Below are 22,807 nucleotides of genomic sequence, written 5' to 3' on the forward strand. Positions count from 1 at the left end.
AACCTATAAATAAATGAGTCCCTGTTTAGCGACTACATTCAAATGATCTTGGACAATGACAAGTAACCAAGTTGTGTTTTGTACTAATGCCCAATGTTTATGCCATCTTTCATTCTGCCACAGCAAGAAGGGTTTGCCATCTACTCGGAGTACTGTAACAATCACCCCAGTGCATGCGTGGAGCTTTCCAAGCTGATGAAGCAGGGGAAATACCGCCACTTCTTCGAGGCCTGCCGGCTGCTGCAGCAAATGATCGACATTGCCATCGACGGCTTCCTGCTTACGCCAGTGCAGAAAATCTGCAAATATCCCCTGCAGCTAGGAGAGCTGCTCAAGTACACGACCCCTGAGCATAGGTGAGCGCCGGCCTTTTTTATCACTGAGTTCAGTGGAAGTACCCTTAGCTATCTGAAGTTTGTAACAACGGGAGGTTGGAAATGTCACCACGTATTATTTCACTCCGTGGTAAGAGGCGATCTGGAAATCTTGAAGTTGTGCAGAGAACCGAGCAAGAGTCATGACTTCTTCATCCAAATTGTGTTTGTCTAATTGTCGCCTGGAATAGAATTCTGGAATCCTGCCGATGCATCAGTATTCAGGGCTCCCAGGAAATAGCTGGTTTAGCCATGGATCCTGCTGCCTCACAGGTTTCCATCTGCAACACCAGGTGCTGCTGCTCTCTGTGCCCCTTCCACCACAGTCCATGTCCCCCTCCTCTTGCCCCCCCCCAATTTACCTCTGGGCACCCGCCCTTGCCCACATTGGCCCATCCTTGATCTCCCAGATCTTTGACCTAGACAAAGTACTGCCACTGTCAGGCCACGCATGTCCATTCCATTCCATTGCATCCATGTTCAGCTGTCCTCTTGTTCCTTTGGGTATTGTCACACCATTTCATGGCTTCTCGGATGGGCCGGGACCCGCAGGCAATACTGCTTGTTGTATGTGCCCTTGCTTGCTTCCCCCGGGACATACGTTGGGTTTAGCTGCCCTGAAGAAGCCCTATAGCCCAGGATCCCAGCAATACTTCTGACTAAGAACATTGGAATATTGTCTGTTCTATTTCAGACAACAAGTAAGTCTTCTGCCCCGACAGCCCAGTGTTTCTCCTCGTCTTTCCATGTTCTCCCCTCACTGGGTGGAATATTTTAATAACAATAATGCCCCCAATGCCCCCCCTCCTCGGGCTGTTGCTAGGTCATGACATCCCTGGGCGAATTTATCTTTGGAAGAGGGGGCTGTTACCTGGCTGGGAATTGCATAAATCAATATACAGAATCGACCATGACATTTGAGGCCCTTGGGACACCCAATAATTCCAGCGTACGCTAGACCATTGATTTCTTGCATTGCTTACCGGCCCCCATCTCTGTGCGGCATGCTAATGCGGGCAATATTCGGTCAGACCAAAATGTGCCTTTGCCAAACTGGGAGTGTCTGCATGTACGAAGCGCTTCCAGAGAGAGCGTCCCCAGTCAAAAAAAACGTGTGCGCGCTCACTAGGCGGCTCTGTACTCGAACCACAAAAGGACCCTTTTTAATTGTGGTGTTTTTTCAGAATAGGCCATAATGCTCTTGGACTGCAATGGGTAAAGCGGTTTGTAATTTTTATTATTTATCTCTTCATGCTATGTGTAATTTGTAATGTATTTGTATTTATATAATGCGTAAATGGCAGGGGATATTAGACCACTAATAGTGGGCCCTTCACATATATCTGATTAGTATTAGATTGGTAGAATACAATGAATAATTGATAAGTAGTATTTTTTTGTATGGTTGTTCTTTTTATGACCAGCTAAGAAGCGGATCATTGAAATATATAGCTATATTGTGGAAAATTGGGTTTAAGATCTTACCCAAAAAATGATGGCAATGAGTTGCTGGAATTGGGATGTCATATGAAGGATTACAGTTTTGTATATAGGTCAAAGGACCCCATTTCTGTATACTATAATCAAATGAATGAGCGATTGAGTCAACAGACAGGATTTAAAACAGTGATGCAGGGGTTTCACTTAGATTATATGATCTCACATAAATTAAATTAGAAACCAGGGCAAGTGTGTTAAACTCAGTCTTAAGTCACACGTCTCTCTGTATTTCTGTGTCGTGGCATATTGCATCCTTTCTGCACTGTATTATGTTAAAAGCACCGACCTAATGAAACAAGGTGGAGCCTGACAATTAGGGTGCCCTTCTTCATCATCGCTAGTGCCGGAGCACCGTGTTGATTTGCACGGTGGGAGAGGTTTGCTGACTTCTTCAGCAACGGTTGTACTGGGTGCACAGAAAAACAAATACCCATACACACACAGAGACACCCCTACACACCCCTACACACACACATACACACCCCTACACACACAGACACACACACAGACACACCCTACACCTTCACCCCTACACACAGACACACCCCTAAACACACACATGCACCTGCACATTCCTCTACTAGACCTGTATGCTGCCTTTGGGAAAAAACCAGGAGGCCCCATGTCGGTGGAAACTGGAATGTTTCAGTCTCCCATTTAAGCCACCCTCCTTTAGGAGCACAGCCCAGGGAAGAAGCGCTGCGACAGGAATATCCTCTGTAATGGTGACTATACTGGCATCATCAGGCCTTCTCTCATCTGCCTGTGTCAAAGTGGGAAGGCCATGCCCTGAGTGTACTGTGAATTTACTGCCCCAGAAGGAACCCATGTATTTATCTGCATGGCCTGAATCCAATTAATTTAAAATATATCCAAATGGCGGAATGATTTAACTCCTTTTCTGTGAGTTATTGATTTAATTTGTCAATTTGCAGCCTGATGTTCTTCTCAGACCAGGCACAAGGTGGGGATTATTTGCGGTCCCCCCCACACCCCAATCACCCAGTAAAATTGCACAGTATGACGGACATGAAAAATACCCTCTCGTCGCCAACACACACCAACCCTCGCGCACATACACTGGCGCTGCTCTGCTAAACACTGAGTTATTCAGCTCTCTTGGCATTCCTTCTCCACTGATGTTTATTTCCCAAGGTTCTCGAAATTACAGCTGGCCTGCCAAACTTCATTCAGAAAATAGCCCTCTTGACTGCTGTCTGTCCTTTGTGTGGAATACAGGACCTGGGAGTTCCCTTGGACTGACAAGCTGAATTGTGTGGGCTAATTCTACAACAGAGCTACTGTTCAGCCATTTTCTCACCCCAGCAGAGAGATGTTTCTTTGTTCCACTGAAAGCATGAAAAATGGTGCCACTCTAGGAGGATCAGGCCAACAAAAGGCCTTTTCTTATCGATGGCTTCTTGCCTCGAACCTCTGCCTTTACAGTTTCCATAAGAACGTTTTTAATGGCTCTCGGACACGTAGCAAGTCCAGGAAAGTTTTTTTTTGAAAATGTGAACTGAAACCCATGATGCACAGAGGTACTAATCTGACAGGTTACTTTTACGGGGTAATCTGTTGGTCTGAAACCAAGGTGGGAAAGGAAGAGTCTCTTAAAAGGACGAGCGCACATCCAATTGTGCAGTTTGCTTCTGTTGCTCTGGGTAACCCAGGCATATTTGGCGCGCATTTGTGCATAGTCCCCCCAGATGTATTCAAGTAGGGACTTATTCTCGCACGTTTGGCAGTTTAGCGTGCACACTTCAGCAGCAAGTCTAAAGACACGTTTTCCCTGTGATGGGCTGCCTTCAAGGCCAGCCACATCCTGTTATCGCAAACCTAGGGTCACATTTCTCTGCAGGCTGCAAAGAAACGCAACCTGATGATATATAATGTAAAGTGCAGTGCAACTAAAAGAAATCTGAAGAAGAAATAAAATCAACAGTGGAAAGGTTGGCACAAGGTTTTGTGCGTCTACAGAAAGGTAACGGATCAGGCCCTTGTCAGAGGGACACAGGCAAGGCCTTCCCGGACAACACTGCATCGTCAGAAAGGACTCCTATTTGATGAGCATTTCAATTTGAGACCCTCGGTACAGAATTGTCCACAACTCCGTAAACCACTGAGTCACTGTGAGATCTGACCTTTGGGGGCTAGATAAGTAGGTATGATGTGGACGGCCTTATGGCTAAAGCAGAGAACTTTCATATAAATGATGGCACCCCAGAGGAGCCAGGACCTCTCTTCAAGAACAGGGGTGATGTTCTCAGCTCTGTCACCCTCTAATGCCCCCCCCCCCCCAACAACTAGCCTGACTACAGTGTGGTGGGCTGCCTGCCTTGAGGAGGGGAGTGGCTGCACCAAATTAACGTTCCCAATCCTATGTGATTGATGAGAATTGTCTGAACTGGAGGCAAGAAGAAAATACTTTATAGCCCGCATGGAGGAGAGATGAGTTGTGTACATTAAAATTGGAATGACAACTACAGCGATAAAACCTAAATACTTACAGCCGTCTGCCAAAGAAGCAGGTGCACCAGGAACAGAAAATCATGGAAAAATGAAGACACAGAAGGCGTGCTTTATGTTGAGAAAATAGTAACTGTTTTTCAAGTGTTAATGTGAAGAATGTGAGTGGCTAGGCCTGCCTGGAGTCCCTTGAGGCAGATCACTAACAGATGGATATAGTTTGGAGACCACACACGGGTACATCCAGGAAGAATCCATGCGCCGATGAAGGATGCCAGACAACTCGCCACAAGACCCCCAGTGGTTCCATGTAATGGATAAATAGCCATGGCATTACAGGTGTTCAGAGTCACCCATGTAGACCAGTTGGCAGTGGTTGGGCCAGAAAGAGACAAGCCAATCTAGAATAAGACACCACAGACCCAGGCTAAGTAGAAGGAGGTAAATGAGCGCCCCAAGGTGGAGCGGGTCAACTGCTTCTTTGGGGTCCATTAATACCCATCAATGGAATCTTATTAGTCTTAGGGGGGTGAACAGCGTCATGTCTTGCAAGAGACAATCCGCATCCCAGCCCTGAAGATCTGAACATCTACCCTCCGTACCACCTTGCCTTATTCCCTTAATGACGCCCGACCCCTCACCTACAAGGACCAAGGCACAGGCTTTCCGGTACATTATTCCCACCTATCTACAATATAGGAAACATCTGTTCTTCCGACAAAGTCTGTCTTCTCTTCTTCCTACTTCTTCATCATGTAGCATGGTTATTCCGGTTCATCTCGATAGGTGTCCAAATTCCAGGCTTGTCCTCAGGAGAGGGGCGTTGGTCCACTGCCCCCTACTCCTGTTCCCAACAGAGTATCATTGTCTTCATGAGACAGAACCAGTCGGTACCAAACATGGCAGCTCTGTAGCCTTCACCCACTAAACATAAGTGGTCCCAGAATCATTGTCTCGGCACCTTTATCTGGCACATGCACGGCTTGATTGAATAACTTTATAGCACTACCCATTGCCAATAGTCCACAGGAAACCCCTGAACAAAGTCTCTTAAAAAGAAAGGAAAATAATAAGCGATTGGGCACCTCACGAATACGCGTGGCATTGGCATCTAACAAGGGGATGTATGCCTCATAGCCCCTCCTACATATCTCATTTTCCATCCCCCTCACCACACTAGTAGCCATCATGACACCATGTTTAATAACTGAAATTGGGGTTCTATGGTCACTTACCAAAATACATCTCTTTGTCGTGATGCCACTTTTTTTTAATGACCTTCCCGAGAATAGGCGCGTCAGTAGTCCCAATTCTCATAAAGTGGTTTCGGTATCTGTTACGAGAGTTAATCGAGCCAACTTAAAGGTGAAAACAGTTGCACTAAACTATTTGACCAAACTTTGAAAGGTAATCTGACTGAGTATTGCGGCTGAGACTCGGGAGTAGAGAGGCTTGGTGTACAGTGAACTAGAGCAAAGCCTGTCATGGCGCAGAGGTCCACACAGGTGAATACAAAAAGATACTATTTTTCAATTGTAGAACTGCATTAAGTGCGGCACACTCCCGGTTACGAAAAATCACTATTAAACTTGTTCACTGTTTGGTAGCACCAAAATGAGTTCCCTTTTGCTTTAGAATTGAATACGGTGAGACATGGGTTAATACACTGCCAAGCAGCTAAATTGCGTGAGCAAAGGCTAGAAGTAGACCCAGAAGCCTTATCAAAGGCCCGTATACGCTAATACACAAGAGCAGCACTTTAGCAGTGTGCCCTTACCCTTTTCAGAATTCACCCTTTTTAAGGTTTCTTGGCAGGTATTTGAAGAAATTCACGTTGGAAAGTTGTCCATGTTCTAGCTATGTCATTGTGCACTATCGGTTCCCAGGCCCTGGGAGACCCTAGAGAGACTCCCGACCCAGGCTTCAGCGCATATAGGCCAGTAAGGTGGCTACTTTTGGGCTTGCCCATTGCAAGTGAATGGAGATAGCGTATATCTTTTTAAGCACCCCTATCTCTATCCACAGACTACCACTTGGGGAAACTAGCATCACTCGCGACAGGGAATCAGCGGAGACAATGGGGCTCACCATAGACTTAGTCGCTGAAGGCTCACTTGCTGCAGTTTCGAGGCTTCCGCTGATGGTTCTGTCAAGTCCTTGCTGAGACCCAGGTATAGGGTTAAAACATCTCAATGTCAGTTCCAGTAGCACAGGACGGGGCCCCTGAGGAGCAGATGTTGGAGCGGCCCAGGGTAGGGTCGGCAGACTTAGTAGCAACACAGTCAGAGTTTAGGTTTCAGCAGGCCATTTCCCATGGTGAGAGGTGGCTGCAGCAGGTTGGTGAGGCCCCAGCAGAGCCTTGAGTTTGCAGTGATGAAGCAGTAAGGGGTCCATGCAACAGTGCAGTCCAAACCCATTCATTTGCAGGACAAATTGAGACCCGGGAATACTTCTGACTTTGGGGAATGGGATAGACACAGAGCAGGGCTTCAGACAGTTCAGGAGAGGATGGCACCATGTTCAGGTTTTCCCTGTCAACTTGACGGGATAGGTCTGGTACGCAGTGGTTGGCTTTGACCGTGCTGGTCACTGCAGTAGTCCTCAGGCTGGTCTCTCATGGCCCTCCTGCTTCAGAATCTTCAATCTTGGGGTTGGCTATCCCGAACGGCTCCAGGTTCTCTCCTTTTATCCAGAATTCAGGGTGGGGGGGTGCCTTGACCCACCAATGGAAGGGACCTGCAACATTCAAAAAGGTGGAGGCTGTCCAAACAGGGACCTGCTGGCACCTCATAATCTTCCCAGCAACAGGAGATAGCCTTGGTAAAGTGTGGATTAGGACCAGATTTTTCCTGGACTCAGTTTCAGCCTGTTCACACACAAAAAGCTGAGATCGGAGTCCTTTGCAAGGCTCCTTATAGGGCGAAGTCTGACCGAAAGAGGAAGCAAGATGGCCAACAGAGAGGATGGCACAAATAACATGGTTTATACCCTGAATAGCAACCATTTTGAGTATATAGTACATAAAAAGGCATTATGAGATAAACAAGGTGCATGCTACGCACCTGGAAAAAGATGAAAAAACTATTCACTCCCACCAGCCTGCTCACTTAACAACACAAAGGTAACTCTAGTGTCCCTGCAGCACTCCACTGAAGGTGGCTTGTGCTATAGTGTAAAAATAAAAAAAGGGGGACACATTCCCCGCATTGCTAGCCATAGGGACTGTCCAGTGCGCCCCTCACCAAATGAGTGATGCAGGCCAGTGAGGCAACGGGGCCTCCCTTGCGCCAAAAATCAGCTAGTATCCAGACAAAACCAGTTATGCTGGGGGACTCCATTGAAGGCAATGGTGGAAAAAAAGAAAACCTTTCTGAACAATATCCCCATCCTATAAAGGTAAAGGATTTCTATTGCAGGTCTCCCTCCTCTGCTGCCCTTTTCTATTCTCTCGCAGAGAAAGGTCTGGTACCCCTGACGGGGCACAATACGCCACTCTGGACAATCCTGGGTGCTGGTAGATCCCTTTAACGGTGACTGTTTCAGTATAGGAAAACTCTAAACGTAGCCAGAAAAAAAGGAAAAAAGGATAATTAACATTTCCGAATGATTGTATGGCTAGGTTAAAGTGGCCGAGGAGTCTAAATTGACACCTGATAGCCCTCCACCCCCACAACCTGGCCACAACTTATCACATTGTAAGAAAATCACTGATTCCCATCAAATCTGATTTCTTGCCTATTGTACCTTCTTTTGTGATCAAGCGAACACTGTTCCTAGCACAGTAGCCCTCAATGAATGATGCATTGGCTACATATTGTTTGGGTTGCTTAGGTCATAATAGCCACTCGCGCTGTGCATTACAAATCGTAGTCCTAGATTTCAAGATAAGGTGGGCCGTGAGCATCCGCTGCCCTAGTCACGTCATGCAAATGGTCTTTTGCTCAAGTCCTGTCATGATTGTAACCTTGGAGATTGCCAACCATTCTACTTCCATTTCATGTTGTTGGTGCGGATTTTCCTTTTGCAGTGACTATGAGAATGTGAAGGCAGCCTATGAAGCCATGAAGAATGTTGCATGTCTGATCAATGAGCGCAAACGACGGCTGGAAAGCATAAATAAGATTGCACATTGGCAGGTGTCGATTGTAGGTTGGGAGGTAAGTGATGGCATTTCTGGTCCTATGATATCTTGAAAGTACTGACCTTCCAGTTGATTGTGCTCTCTCTGTATGTCCTCTGATGCTTGGCAGCCTTCCTGTTTTCAGACTTGCTTAAGCTTCTTTGTTTACCCTTTCACTCTTGGTGTAGAGCAGTTTGTGCCCTACCCTTCCTGTGAGCCTTTAATTTGAGATGGCCATTTAATTTACTGAAATAAAACCTTTGATGTCCTAGGTCTAGGAATGACCTTAAAATAACATCTGCAGGCACAGGGGTCAAGAGATTTTTGTGACACAGGAGAGAAAATACCATCCATTGCTTTCTCCTAAATGTACATGCAATGAAACACATTGTGTATAGGCGCTATATAAACAATCATATTATATCCACCATATGCATATTTATCATGGCCAGGTGGTAGCTCACAGGTTCAGCAATCGCCTCCCACATTAGGCGGCCTGCACTTCTGGATTTAGATTCATGGTAGGGCCAACTTGTGCGTTTAACTTTAGGCAATCAATAAATATAGTGCCATTAATTTGGTAATACTTTCAGCACCCAGAAATAGGACAACATTTGCATGTCCCACAATTTTTTTAAAAAAAGTACAAATATTATGAATGGAGCAGGCCACAAAATGGGCGCTGGCCATTGGTGAGTGGTTATTCACTCTTGGTGAGTAAGAAATGATGTGCCGTGGAGAACTGGCAATTCTGCCCAGCGGGTAAAGGACCTCTGTGCCTGGGTGGTAGCTTGTAACGTAAGATTTGTGCTGCCAGAATGAAGCCTTGGCAGGTAAGCAACGGGCTCATGAATTCTATTCCGATTGATCACTCCACATGGTACAGATACGTAAAGGATGTGATGAGAATCCTTTAAAATGTGTGTTTGAAAACACAGCACACTCCTTATTTGAAGACATCATTTTTTGTTCACACAATAAAGGTGGATTTTTTTAAATGGGTCCTTTACGTAGTATTCCATTTTATTCCTCACTTTGTTCCCCCAAATCCATTCCGTGTTTTGTATTGCATTTGTAATATATGGCGAACACAAACAACAGTCACATTTTTTAGCACCCTTAAAATGTATTCTGCGTTACCCACTTATTCTGCTGAAAGCTCCTCTCAAATGCACAGATGTGCATGTATTGTGCCAGCATCAGTCATGGATTCTTCTACTTGAACGTAAATCTGAGACTCGCTGAAGAGTAATTGCCTTTTTTTTTCCTGCTCTAGGGACAAGACATTTTGGGGAGAAGTTCTGAGCTCATCCATTCGGGGGAACTGACCAGTGTCTCCAAGCAAGGCAAAAGCCAGCAGAGGACGTTTTTCCTGTTTGACCATCAGCTGGTGTTCTGCAAGAAGGACCTCCTCCGCAGGGACATGCTCTATTACAAGGGCCGGCTGGACATGGACCAGATGGAGCTCTTGGATACCAAGGACGGGAAGGATAAAGACTTCAACTTCAATGTCAAGAACGCTTTTAAAATTTTAAACCAAGCTACTGAAGAGGTCCACTTGTTTTGTGCGAAGAAGCAAGAAGATAAGAAACGGTGGCTGCAGGCCTTCTCGGCTGAAAGAAAAAGGGTTCAAGAGGACAAAGAAATGGGTAAGTCATCATGTGAAATATTATGTGGAATGGACCAATGGATGTCAGACTATATGTAGACCTAGGCGAGAAGGGGACGGTTTATTTTATTTATTTTTTACATTTATAGAGCGCACTGCAGCCCATAGACATCGAGGCGCTATTACATGAAGGCGTAAGCAGCAAGATTGTGTAAACATAGGAAACATAAGGTACTTAGTTACAGAGAGAAGAGCGGAGCATAGTTACAAATGACGTTCGTAAGCCTGTAAATATAAAGGCAGGAAGGTTTAGACAAACAGCCTGGTTTTTAAGGCTTTGCGGAAGGCTAGGTGAGAGTCAATCCCCCTGAGGAGCGAAGGTAGGGCGTTCCAGTGTGAGGCTGCTAGGGCTGAGAAGCTCGAGCCGCCCGCACGTACTCTACAAGTCTTGGGAGTAGAAATCAGGTTGGTGTAGGCAGATCTGGTGGGCCTGGCCGAGGTGGGTCGTGAAATTCTCTGGGCAAGGTAGGGGGGAGCAAGGTCATGGAGGCATTTATGGGTGAGGGAGAGGATTTTAAAGATGATCCTCTGCCTAATGGGCAGCCAGTGGACCTGCCTCCTAAGGTCAGAAATGTGGTCTTTCCTGGAAAAACCTGTAGCGGCCCTGAGGGCGTTGTTCTGGGCAAGCTGGAGTTTAGCGATGTTTTTTCCGGAGGTCCCACCAAGGAGTGCGTTGCAGTAGTCCAACCTAGATCCTATGATAGCCCTAGCAATAGTGAGGCCATTTTGTGAGGATAGGAAGGGTCTTGCTGCGTAGATGAGCTTGGAGTAGTATGCTGATGAGGAGGCTATGGCATTAACATGCTTGTCCATGGTGAGATTAGAGTCGAGGTAGACTCCTAGAGTCTTGACTGATTGGGATACCGCAATCGGTATGTTGTCGATGGTAAAAGAGGTGTATTGTTTGTCAAGGTTGCCTAGAATGGTTGGTGACCCAATAAGTAAAAGCTCGGTCTTCTCGCTATTGAGACAAAGCCAATTGTCAGCCATCCAGGCTTGGATGGTGGCGTAGATGGAGTTGAGGGTGTTCTTGTCCAGCTCATAGTCACCTGTAAGCGGGATGAGTACTTGGGTGTCATCCGCATAATTCGTGTATGAGATGCCCATAGAATCAAGGAGATTGAAGAGAGGACGTGTGAACAGGTTGTAGAGGGTGGGTGCTATGCAGGAGCCCTGGGGCACGCCACATTTGATGTGACTAGGAGATGCACATGCTGAGTCCGAGAAGACTTTCATGGCCCTTTCCTGTAGGAATGAGGTGATCCATGCGCATGCTTTTGGGGAGAAGTTGGCTGCTATAGAGAGATGGTGGCAGAGTGTGTTGTGATGAACGAGGTTGAATGCTGCTGATAGATCAAGGAGGAGCAGGAGCGCTGGTTTGCCTGCGTCACGAATGTCATCCATTTGATTTTTTAGGTCAAGTAGGGCTGTTTCCGTCCCATGACGAGGTCTGAAACCAGACTGCCGAAGGCCGAGAAGGCGGTGCTCTTCGAGGAATTTTTGGACTTGATGGTAGGCCGCTTTGTCCAAAATTTTCAATAGAAAGGGGACAGCAGTGATGGGTCTGTAGTTCCCTGGTACTGATGGGTCAAGTGAGGGCTTTTTGAGGAGCGGACGGACCCAGGCTTCCTTAAGGTCAGTTGGAACATGGCCAGACTGAAAGGATGCATTTATGAAGGCTGTGAGGAAGGGGGCCAGGGTAGGACCGCAGTCTTTGACTAGCTGTGCAGGGCATACATCGCCTTTACAGTTAGATGGTTTGATGGTTTTTAAGAGCGTGATGACCTCAGATTCAGTGATGTCTTTGAAGTCGAAAGGCGGGCAGGAGTGGGCTTTGGTCTCCTTGTTGGTGTTAGTATTCTGGTTGGCGATTAGGAGGGTCATAGCTTTTTGGTGTGCCTGGATTTTAGTTTGCAGGGTATTTAGTTTATTAAACATGGCGGTTTGGATATCATTACACCATTTTTCATCTTTCTGGATGGTGGATGGTGGGGTGGACGGAGTTTCAAGTTCCCTGAAGATGGTGAAGATTTCTTTGGTAGTAGATTTGGCATTGGCAATCCTATTGTTGAAGGAGTTAGCTTTAGCGAAGATAATAGCTGTTTTGTAGTCCTTAGAGATAGTCTTGAAGGAGGATTTGGTAGCGTCGTTTGGTTTATTTCTCCAAGCTGAGTGGGCAGCTCGTTTCTTGGAGCGAAGCTGAAGAAGCTCTTGGGAGAACCAAGCGTTGGTATGCTTGGCTTTCTTAGATTTTCTGAGAGTGAGAGGGGCGACGGCGTCAACCGCATTGGTGATTGTCAGTTTGAAGGCGTTGGCAAGGGTGTCAGGGTCAGTTGAAAAGGGGGCTTGGAGAGCCGGTACCTCAAGGAAGGGCGTGATCTTTCTACAGTTAGTAAGCGGGAGCTTCTTGCCAGAGCTGCAGGAAGTGGGATGGTGGGTTTGGGGGGCCCTTTAGAAGTGTCCAGGTCAAATTGGATGTGATGGTGGTCTGTCCACGGGACAGGAGAGTTACCAGTGATTAGCACTGGGCAGTTGTGGTGGCCAACCCAATCTAGAGCGCGCCCTTTGAGGTGGGTAGGATTCGAGATCGTTTGTGAGAATCCGAGAGTGGCGAGGGCTTTATTTAGGGCGGCCGCGTGGGCTTGGATGAGGGATTCCTGGAATTCGGCAATGGGACCTGGAGGTCGATAAACAATGTGAAGGGTCAGGGTGAGGTTGGGGGAAAGATAGATTTTAAGGGGAAGGTAGTCACAGCTGCCAAGTTCCCCTTCGATCCTCCTAATGGTGAGGTTGTCTTTGGCGATGAGGGCTACTCCCCCGCCTCTGAGAAGGTGTCGGTCTTGCCTGTAAATGGTGTATCCGTCTGGGATGGCCAGGGAGAGGGCAGGCCCTGATGAGTCATTCAACCAGGTTTCAGTGATAATAAGGAGGTCAGTGTTGTTTTTGAGAATTAGGTCATGAATGTCTAGAGCATGTGCACGAACAGAGCGGGCATTAATTAGGGCACACTTAAGGGTGGAGGTAGGAAGGGCCGTGGCTGAGATGGCCATGGGGTCATGCGTAGGCAGGATAGTTGTTAAGGGCAACAGGCACAGGTGTGTTCAATATAGTGGGAGCAGCAGACCCAGCAGGCAGGTTCAATACAGTGGCAGGCAAATTCAATACAATGGCAGGCAAATTCAATACAGTGGCAGGCAGGTTCAACACAGTGGCAGGCAGGTTCAACACAGTGGGGGCAGCAGGCACAGCGGGCCAGTGTGCAACATTGGGTGCTCGTGTGGAAGCTAATGGGTGGTTAGAATCATGGCAAGCAGTGCCAGTGAGGCAGAGGGTGGTATTGGCCGCAGAGGTATCACACCAGCACCTACTGCCGAGACGCTTATTGCGAGAGCTTATACTTTGAGTGCGAGTCCGTTGGGAAATTATGGTACGTGAGTTAAGTCGTGCATTTCGGGCAGTGCAAGGTAGGGTGTTGAGGAATGTGGATTGGAGGCAGCTGGATGGCTTACCTAGATGATGGAGTCTGGGAGCTCCGTCCCGCGACGTCGAGCAGCGGAGAGCTGCAGAGAGAGGCAAAGGCCTTTTCCATAGGCCTTTGCCAAGTGGCGGCTTTGCCTGGCGGCGGGCCTCCTCTCCCTTTAAAGCGGGAGAGGAGGGGCTGCAGGTCGCGGCGCGCGAGTCAGCTGACTCCGCTCCTCCTTTGTTGTGCTCCGTTTCCATGGAGCCCAGACACGGCTCCAGAGGGATGTTGATTGCGGCGGTTGGTGTTCTTGTGTCTGCCGGATGGACAGTATTCCCTGAAGTGGAATGGTTACATAAGCATTACAGCTAACTGTTGAGCTGTGTTTAATTATTGAGTTGGCTGATGAGCTACTTTCTATGGTGTTTGTGTTATTTGATGCATACAGTGATGCAATTCTTTATCTGCCTCTGCAGGATTGATGCTTCTTCCGAATGGAAGCTGGTGAACCTTTTAATTAGAGGGGTGTGAACATTTCTCAAAAATGTGTGAGCTACCGAGCATAGCGATGTAGCCCAACTAGGCCAGTGGAGTATGTTTTAAAACAATGGGATTAAATTGCGCATTTAACAGCACAATTTCTAGGAAATAGTGGGCAAAAAGCCACACAGTTTAAATCAGTTTTGCGGGTAACTCATTAAGGAAATCCAATATATTTCAGGACGCCAACAGTGCACAGGAGCATTTTCTAACACATTTTCATGATACCGTAGCACACAACATATGTCAGCATTCAGCAATTAAAGAAAATGTTTCATGCAGGTTGTGCCAATATATGCTATTATCGAAAAGTGAGAACACTCATTAAGTAGACCTTTCCCAAAATGACCTAAAAACGCCATGCTACTGTAGGAAAACCTATCCATGCACCGGTGTAGACCAATATCAATGCTCCTCGTAAGAACACTCACGTGCCTATAATGCCAGTAAAAATACCATGCCCACTGTAAGGAAACATTTGCATGCTGGCTACTCCAATGTAGGCCAGTATCCAATTGTAAAAATACCTCCCATGTATCATTCATTCTCTGACACACATACATACCACTGCATTCACCATTCACTCACTAACATGCTCTCCTCCGCATTCAAACAAAAACACACATATATACATTCACAGAGACTTGCAGACTCCTACATAAACATTTAAACACTTGTTTCGGACAGCTTCAGTCTCCAGGCACAAGCAACATGGAGCATGCAGCGGGTCAGGCGTCAGATTCCTCGCTCTTCACTCCTCCAACTCCCTGCCCATCATAGGCCAGGATCAGCATTCTGGCCCCGCCAATGGCCTGAGACTAGCAAAGAGACAGACGGGTAAACAGTTCTTTGTTTTATTCACCATGCCCAATTTCTGAGCGGCTCTAGTGTCCTTAATGCTTTTCCCAGGCTCTGCTTGAATATGGGAATGGGCGGTTCATGTCACTGGCCATATTCAATTGGAAATGCTTTGTGGGGTATTGGGGACACCACACCAGTCTTTGTAATACGTTTAGACTCTTTGTTAATGGCAAGGCTACATTTGCATTATTTAGCGAATAAAAGGCACTAATCCTGCAGATGCATAGTTTTATCTATTCTAAGCTACCTCATTTTTGGGATTCAGAGGATCCTGAAAATTGAAGGGGTGGCGCCCCCTATTGGCAATCCGCCTATGGTGTGTAAGACACTGCAGCAGCCCTATGACTCTTATCCATTAATCAGCAAGGATGTGGGTGCGGTCCAGTTTTAATTCTAACGCTTCCTATGCCCACAAGCTTATGTTGAAAAAAAAAAGTCCCTTTTTAATTTCAGGGACAAAATAAAGGGTCTGTGAAAAGCTGGCATTTGGGTTTTCGGTATAGATATAAGTTGCTGTACTTTGTGGGCCTTAACCATACAGTTTAATGTGATGAAGACATTTATTTTAAACAATGATAACCCGGAGAGCCTTTTGTCAGAGTGGTGCCAGGAAAGGAAGTGAATAGTGTTGCCTGTTGCAGGTAACCATTGCTCTGCAGGATCCTCCGCCTTTTCATTGTAACTGGTGTTTGTTATTGTAAAAATGTATACCTCAAAATGTACACTGTTTGAGAGCGGGGCACATCGGAGATCAGAAGCACGGGGTGGTATGGTTTTGTTATAGTGCCACACGCTGAATCATAGTGGTACCAACCGACTGGCAATACTGGGCCAAGTAGGCACCGCAGGGATTATTAATAATACAGTCTACCTTTCGGATCTCGCGCGACACTAGAATTAGTGCATCTGCATTTTTGGGGACTTTGCTCTCAACTCCCTTTGTATGTTAGCTTCAACTCTGGCGTTTCAATCTCCAGATCCATAAGCTGCATGACCGAGGTTAAACCACAGGAGCGAGGCAAAGCAGGCTTTCCAGAGTCCAATCCTCACGGAGCCTTGTGGCGTGCATGGAGGAACCCGTACACTGCTGATTAGAAATGTAAATGGCGTCCGTACAAAAGTACTATGTTCTGGCATCTTCTGGTTACAAACTCCTCCATTGTTTCTGTGCCAAATATTCTACGAATTCCAAAGTTAGCGCCTCAATGGGGCAAAGCTGTGGGTGTTGGAATGCCCACAACAAAATAGGATTTCAATGGCATCTTCTGATATCGAGTGCTGGGATACTGAGCCAACTATCTCCATAGTTCTTGTAGTTCAATAACTGCATTAAAAAGTCTGCTTTGTGACGCATTAATAAACGTACCAGTGGTAAATAAAATGGGGGGTGGGGCGGAGGGGTGCAGTGATAAAACTAAGCTCTTTCTTAGCCCCTTTTACATAAAAATCCCACAGTGGCATGTTGTGAGTTTGTCACGTGTTTTCAGTACTTGGAAATGTATCTATTTCCGGGGAAAGGTTATGATTTACCAAAGCTCTTGGCATAGCTACTGTTTCATAGATGACTAGATTAGGAAGAGGGAAGGGATGCACTAGACAGATCCAAGCTACAAAATGCTGCCCTCTGAATGGCGCGTGTATGTGCTGGGTTACAATTAGCAGAGTAGCCAGCTGTGACGCATAGGAGCTGTGCGCCACAAGAAGATAGCCATACACCCGATGGTCGAATTCTAAGGGTACAGTTTAAAAGACTATGAAGATGGTGGACACGGGGGTCTACTACATGGGATACACAGGATAGGGAGTGGAAAGGAGACCCAGTCTGGATTCCCCTTGTTGGTGCTTTCCTCGGTGTGCACCTGTTCAAAGTATAATTGTGTGCATCTTGCGCAGGAATCGTACCACAATGTCGCCCTCACAATTACGACGGCTGACAATTCCAACTTTTTTTTTTGGGGACCCCCTTACACCACATACATATTGGGGGGGGTATAGAATATAATATTAATATGGGGGAGCTGCGGGGGGGGTCTACTCCCGCATATATATGTGGTGCAAAGGGGTTTTTAAAAAAGTCGGCATTTTCGGCCATCGCAATAATCGCATAGATCCTCTTGCGCACACTGACCTTCCTGACTGCACTGTAATTCCCTCGGTCTGTGATGTAGTTTTCTTGCCACTGTTGCCCTGTTTACTGCAATATGTATTGCTGTTGTCTGGTCGTGAGCAATGGCCTGAGACTGCGTCTTGGTGTGATGTGAGTGGCCCATGCTGTGTTACCGATTCCCCGACTCTGCTCTAGCATCACTCACTTGCCTTCTCATCTTCACGCAACATGGATCATGCAGGTTACTAACTCACCAAATAGGTCTCTCTCTCCACACCTACAACCTCAAGCTACCTATATTAACACAAATGCAGGAAATTGGCTCCAGGCTGGAAAACACTTCACCCAGTGACAACATGATGACACGCACCCTACCATTACCCATCCGGCCTGCTGTCCGCTTCCACACTAAAATCATGCACACAGCACACACTCGCCTGCACAACCACTGAAATAGAAGACTGCGCTCTCTCACTATCTCACTGTAAGGGTTCAGAAGCAGGAGTCAGACTTTTTAAAGAGTGTTATTTATACCAAAAGAAGGAACGAAAAGCCTATCTGGCCCTTTTTAACTATAAGGAGTTGCCCTGCCTCAACAAAACCGCTCTCTTAGCCGAGTCAGGATGTCCGTCAAACATGTCCACCATCCTGTATCTAATCCATTTCCGTCCCTTACCCACTTTTTCTTGCGTTAGATTGAAAGTTTGTCTCCTCCATTCCAGGTTCTCAACCCTTAAACATTCCAGTGGTGGGCTTTGCATGCTTTCATCTGGGTCCCAGACCCTCTTGCTTTGTCTTGGTGGGATCTCAACCCTTTGTTACTGTCCCACCTAGGTGCACTCTCAATGTTTGTATCTGATTGTATGCCTCTATTATTGTTCCCTTGCACCCCTCTAGGCATGTTTACCAGCTTCAAACATTTCTTATTATATTGTATATTCCCTTTCTCACCCTCTTGTGGTCTTTGGGATGTTCTTATTCGGTTCATAAAGCTTGTATATATTTGTATTGCTTCCTTTTTTATCCCTTTGGGGTAATTTTATAAGGTTTGCAAAGTTTGTACTAAATTGTATAGGATCACTTTCACCCCGTTAGGCTCTTCAGGATGTTTTCATGAGGTGTCTCAGCGCCCCCAAAGCCCCCCTAACCAGGTTGTCCCTTTCCCTACGTTTGGGAATTCAGAGTGGTCTCTTCTGAAGGTGGAACAAAGCTTCTCTGTACCTCCCGTGCTCAGCTTTCTCCTTCTCGTGGCTCTACAGCTCCAGTGTCTTTCTCTCACCTTTGGCTGCCTGCGTCTTTGTTCCTGGTCGTTTTTCACTGTTCTGTTCGCATGTCTTGGTCTGTGACTGTCTGCGCCCCAATCTTTGGTTTTTTCGGTACAGGACCAGCGTTGCTTTCCCTATTCCTCCAGTGCTGGCGGCTCAACCTCTGAGTGAGTCTTTCTTCTCGTTTTATCAATCTGGCTTGCCTTTGGACAGCTGCACTGCACCTCCTTGCTTCATCTTCCTCATCAGAGATATTTTGCATCAGGCTTGGGTGATTCTCCCTCTTCCTCGTCCCAGTCTTATTAAGGATGTCCTCTGCTAAACCATAGCAAAAAGTGGTGTGTGCAATCCGAGGGCATTTTGAGTGGGGGTTAAGGAAGGTGGCGACATCCAAGGGGTGAATAAATACTGCGTTCTCCCAGGGCCATTGTCACTGGTCCCCTGAAGGGTTTCCCTCCTCGTGAGATCTACCCGCCAAGTACCACACCGAGTGGGACTATCAGGTAGCGGCCTCACCACTCTGGACTCCTGGAAAGGGGCTCGCTCCATGGAAGCAGTGATGTTACCCTGGGATTTGTCACACCACCCACAACCCCACCCTTGTTTTTCTGCAGGACTCAAGTGGCAGACTTCATGCTATAGAAAGGCACTGCCATCTACAGTGGTCTTCAAACTGTGAGGCCCGAAGGATGACTGGGGTGAGGGGGGCATGAGGTTCTACAAAGTGCGCCCCGAACACACCTCAACAACACCCCCAGCAATGATTGACCAACATTTCACACGCCTTGAGAAAGACCCTTGAGGGTCGAAACATGTGTCGGCTGACTTCCAACAAAAAACAAAGCACCAACAAGTCTGTACAAATCCTGTTTTATTGAGCACAACAAGCATTGATTGAATAACTCACCGCTCGGGTGAACAGGGCTCAATCCCCTACTCACAACTAAACACTTGGAGAAAGGAAGGCACTTTCTCAATAGAACCCCATCACCAGTTGCAGGGTAAAATGTTTCAGGTCAAAGATCAAGCGCAGTGATCTACTCATTCTATTGCCCCTCATCTACTTCATAGTTAATAGGATATCTGTATTATTGTTCATGCCTTGATTGTCCATTTAGAGCCATTCCAACTTTTCCTTTTTTTTTAATGTGTCTTTAGTGAAGACAGACCATTCTGAAGAGCTGTTTAGTAGTTCAACATGTTTTATCACAAAAATTCACTGATTAAGCGCAGTCATTGATTTAAGGACTCATTGCAGCTCTATTACATCCAATGTAAAGATGTAATGCACAATAAATAGAATTTTGTGATCCAGAAGAAATGATGTCCATTCTAAATATTATGGCATGAGAAATTCCATTCCTATAAATACTATCCTAGGTGATATTTTACTTGATGTGGTTGCCCCGGATGTCTGCTCTTCCTCTGTGCATACAAGTAGTCAGTGGGACCTTCAGTAATACTTAGATGAGCATGGTGCCCACAGTAATTGGGCAATACCAAAAATGCTCTTTTTTCCATAAATGACCAATCCCCATCAGGTATTCTGTGATCATCCTAAAATCTGACTGTAAGACTGCTCAATAATCAGATTCACCCCTAAGGACTAGTTAGTTCAGAGAAATGTTGCCTTTCCAAAATACTTAGCTATGGGAAAAAGTGAAAAATAATGCCATCAGGATGGGTATAATAAACATTGTGCCCGAATAAATGCAACACCAGAGAAACGGTGCCAGAAGAATGAATAATTATCAGAAATGTGTCCCAGACGCAGCGATGCCATCAGTAATCCTGTTCAGAGAAGAGGATTTCTGAGAGGAGCACGTTGCCCTGAAGCAATAGTTACAAGTAATACTGGGTAATGACTCTTCAGGAATACAGAGCCAAGGAGCACTTGCGCATAACCATACTCTACTGGAGAAAGCAATACTCTACTGTATACTCGCTCTACTGGGGTTGCTGTGTCAAAAGGGCCCTAAAATTGTGTTAAAAATGGAACCATGAACACTGACCTTGAGCACATGCCAGCAAATCATTGTGCCAGAGTAAAATGTCTACCAATGCATGTGCAGACAGTAAACTGCCCACTGCCACGGCAGGAATTTTCTCTACAATGCTTGGTATAGAATATGTTCACATGTAGGGTGTGCTAAATTCATACGAATACGGTCCTGAAAAATAATGTGCTGCATAGTGTGCAGAAGATCATGTACCGGGCTGTTGTTCCATGGTAATGGTCCTGCTTAAATTCTCTGTGAGGAAAGCAATGTCTCCAGAATGTTTACCTGATGGTCTGCAGGTTATTATGCTCCGAAAATCATTTATTTATTAGTTATTTATAATGCGCCTATACACGTGTTTTGATGCGCAACAATGCAAGAGTGTGTGGGAACAGGGGAGACGAAAGGTAGCGTTCTTACTAGGCCTTGTGACATTAAGATCATGCAAGTACAGAAACGCAAAGTGCCAGGGGAAGGTTAGGGGAGGATGAAGTGCAGGAACTGTGCAGAAGGGCCCGCGAGGAGTGCCAGGGGGGAGGCCAAATGGACTTGGCCAGGGGAAGCAGAGAAAGCAGTGGAAGGGGGGGGACCACAAGAAAAGTGCGAGGTAGGGGGCTGGAAAGGCTCCAAGGTCATCAAGTCAAGTGGGGGGGGCGTGAAGGCAGATGAAAGATGAGGAGGCGGGTGTGGGTGTGGGTGGGTCAGGGGAGACCAAGTGCAGGGGTATAATGGACATGGGGGGTGAGTGGGAGGCTGGTGCCCTGTATGACTCTTAAGGAACCAGGCCGTCAGTCTAAGGCAGAGGGGGACATTAGCTGGGGAGGGAGAGAGGGAAGGAAGAAGAGAAAAGGAAGGTCTTGAGGATCTTCTGAAATTTAAGGAGATCCGACTCAAGTCTTAGGCCATTCTAGAGTAAGGCACCTCTGACCTGTGGAGGAGCGCGATCAATTCCCGCCTCCCCCCCCCCCCCACTCTCTGCCTCGAAAAACATCTGATCTGCAAGTTAGATAACCGAAGAGCTCTAGCAGGGAGGTATTTCAGGAGAGAGAGTTGGATGTAGAGGGGTCCCAGACCCCAGAAAGCCTTGTGGATGATGCAGAGGGTCTTGAACTTAATCCTTTTTTTGGTTATTTTATATAGTGCGCTTAATACCAACTAGTGGTTTCTAAACGCGGAATTCGAGCCTGTGTTGCGCTGCTTTGTCTTTTTCCAAGACAAATTTGTTGCCCCTGAGCTATCCCCCCCCCCCCCCTTGCAGCACTTGGGAGCCAGTGGAGAGACTTTGTGGCTGGAGAGATGCGGTCCCTGGGCTTGAGTCCAAGGAGAAGTCTTGCTGCCCTATTCTGGATTACTAGTACTAGTAATACTAGTGATACTAGTTGAAGGGGACAAAGGAAGGAGTTTGGCAGATTGAGGAAGAGGCTGTTACATTAGTCTAGCCTAGAAAGAACAGAGCTCTGGTGACATTGAGTTTCTGGGGGAAGGTGAGGAAAGGGAGAATGCCTCTGGTGCAGCTGAAAGTGGCCGTCTAGGCAAGGTCAGAGATGTGAGGGGAGAAGGAGAGAGGGGAATTTGAAGATGACACCAAGGTTTTTTGCTTCACAGGAGGCTGATGAAGGGGCCCCATGGATAGTGATCAGAGTGTGGGAGGGAAAGAGGGAGCAGGGCTAAATAGCAGAGGGGCATTCAGGAATGAGCGAGGCGGGTAGTTTGAAGGAGAGCTGCATGTCCTCTGCATAACACTGGAAGTTGGGAGAGAAGGTGAAGGTCCTACCAGGACTTGCACTTAGAGGCAGGTTTCATGCCGAATCCTCATGGCAAGGGCAAGCATGTCCAGAGTGTAGGAAATAGAGAGTTGAAGGTTAGTGAGGGCTGTGTCAGAATCAGTGGCAGGCGTAGGAGGGGGGAGTGAAGGTGGCGGCAAAAGCGGCAACTGACACTCGCTTCATTAGTCGAATGAAGTAGGAGGCTGGCAGTGCGGGTGGAGGCTTAGCCGAGGACCCAAGGAGGTCCAGGTGAGAGGAAAGGAGAGCATGATCGGACCGGGAGAGAGGAGTAATGAGAGGGTTGGAGATGAGCAAGTCTGAGATTATGAGAACATCCAAGGTGTGTCCGGCAGATTGCGTAGGACTGGAGGGAAGAAGGAGAGTGAAGGAGAGTCAGATGTTGCAGAAGTGCCCAGAGGCTGCATTAGGGGAGCCGATGTGAATATTAAAGTCTCTGAAGAGGAGCAGCTTGGAGGAGAAGGTCAGGAGAGAAGAGATGAGGTCGGCCCAATCCGAGAGGAAGTGGGAGACCTGGCCATGGGGCATTTAGATGGTGGCCAGAGTTGGAGAGCTGCCAGGGGAGGCATCAGGCCTGCAGACAAGACATTTGAAAGAAGAATAGGCTCGAGTGGGTATGATGGTAGCGGGGACAAACTCGGGGAAGATCAGGGCCGCT

At 46.9% G+C, this 22,807-nt stretch overlaps 1 protein-coding gene across 6 annotated transcripts in view; it reads left to right on the top strand.

Annotated features, from left to right (window-relative positions):
* Positions 1-22,807, top strand: part of SPATA13 (spermatogenesis associated 13) — a 183,053-nt gene that overhangs the window by 137,574 nt on the left and 22,672 nt on the right. For all 6 annotated transcript variants that reach the window (XM_069640701.1, XM_069640700.1, XM_069640703.1 and 3 more), the window contains 3 exons: positions 124-356; positions 8,371-8,500; positions 9,740-10,112. In XM_069640701.1, coding sequence (XP_069496802.1) covers positions 124-356; positions 8,371-8,500; positions 9,740-10,112 — 736 coding nt within the window. The remainder of the gene's footprint in view (positions 1-123; positions 357-8,370; positions 8,501-9,739; positions 10,113-22,807) is intronic.

The sequence above is a fragment of the Ambystoma mexicanum genome, chromosome 7q (genome assembly GCF_040938575.1).
Source record: "Ambystoma mexicanum isolate Mex_15411 chromosome 7q, UKY_AmexF1_1, whole genome shotgun sequence".
NCBI classification, from domain to species: domain Eukaryota; kingdom Metazoa; phylum Chordata; class Amphibia; order Caudata; family Ambystomatidae; genus Ambystoma; species Ambystoma mexicanum.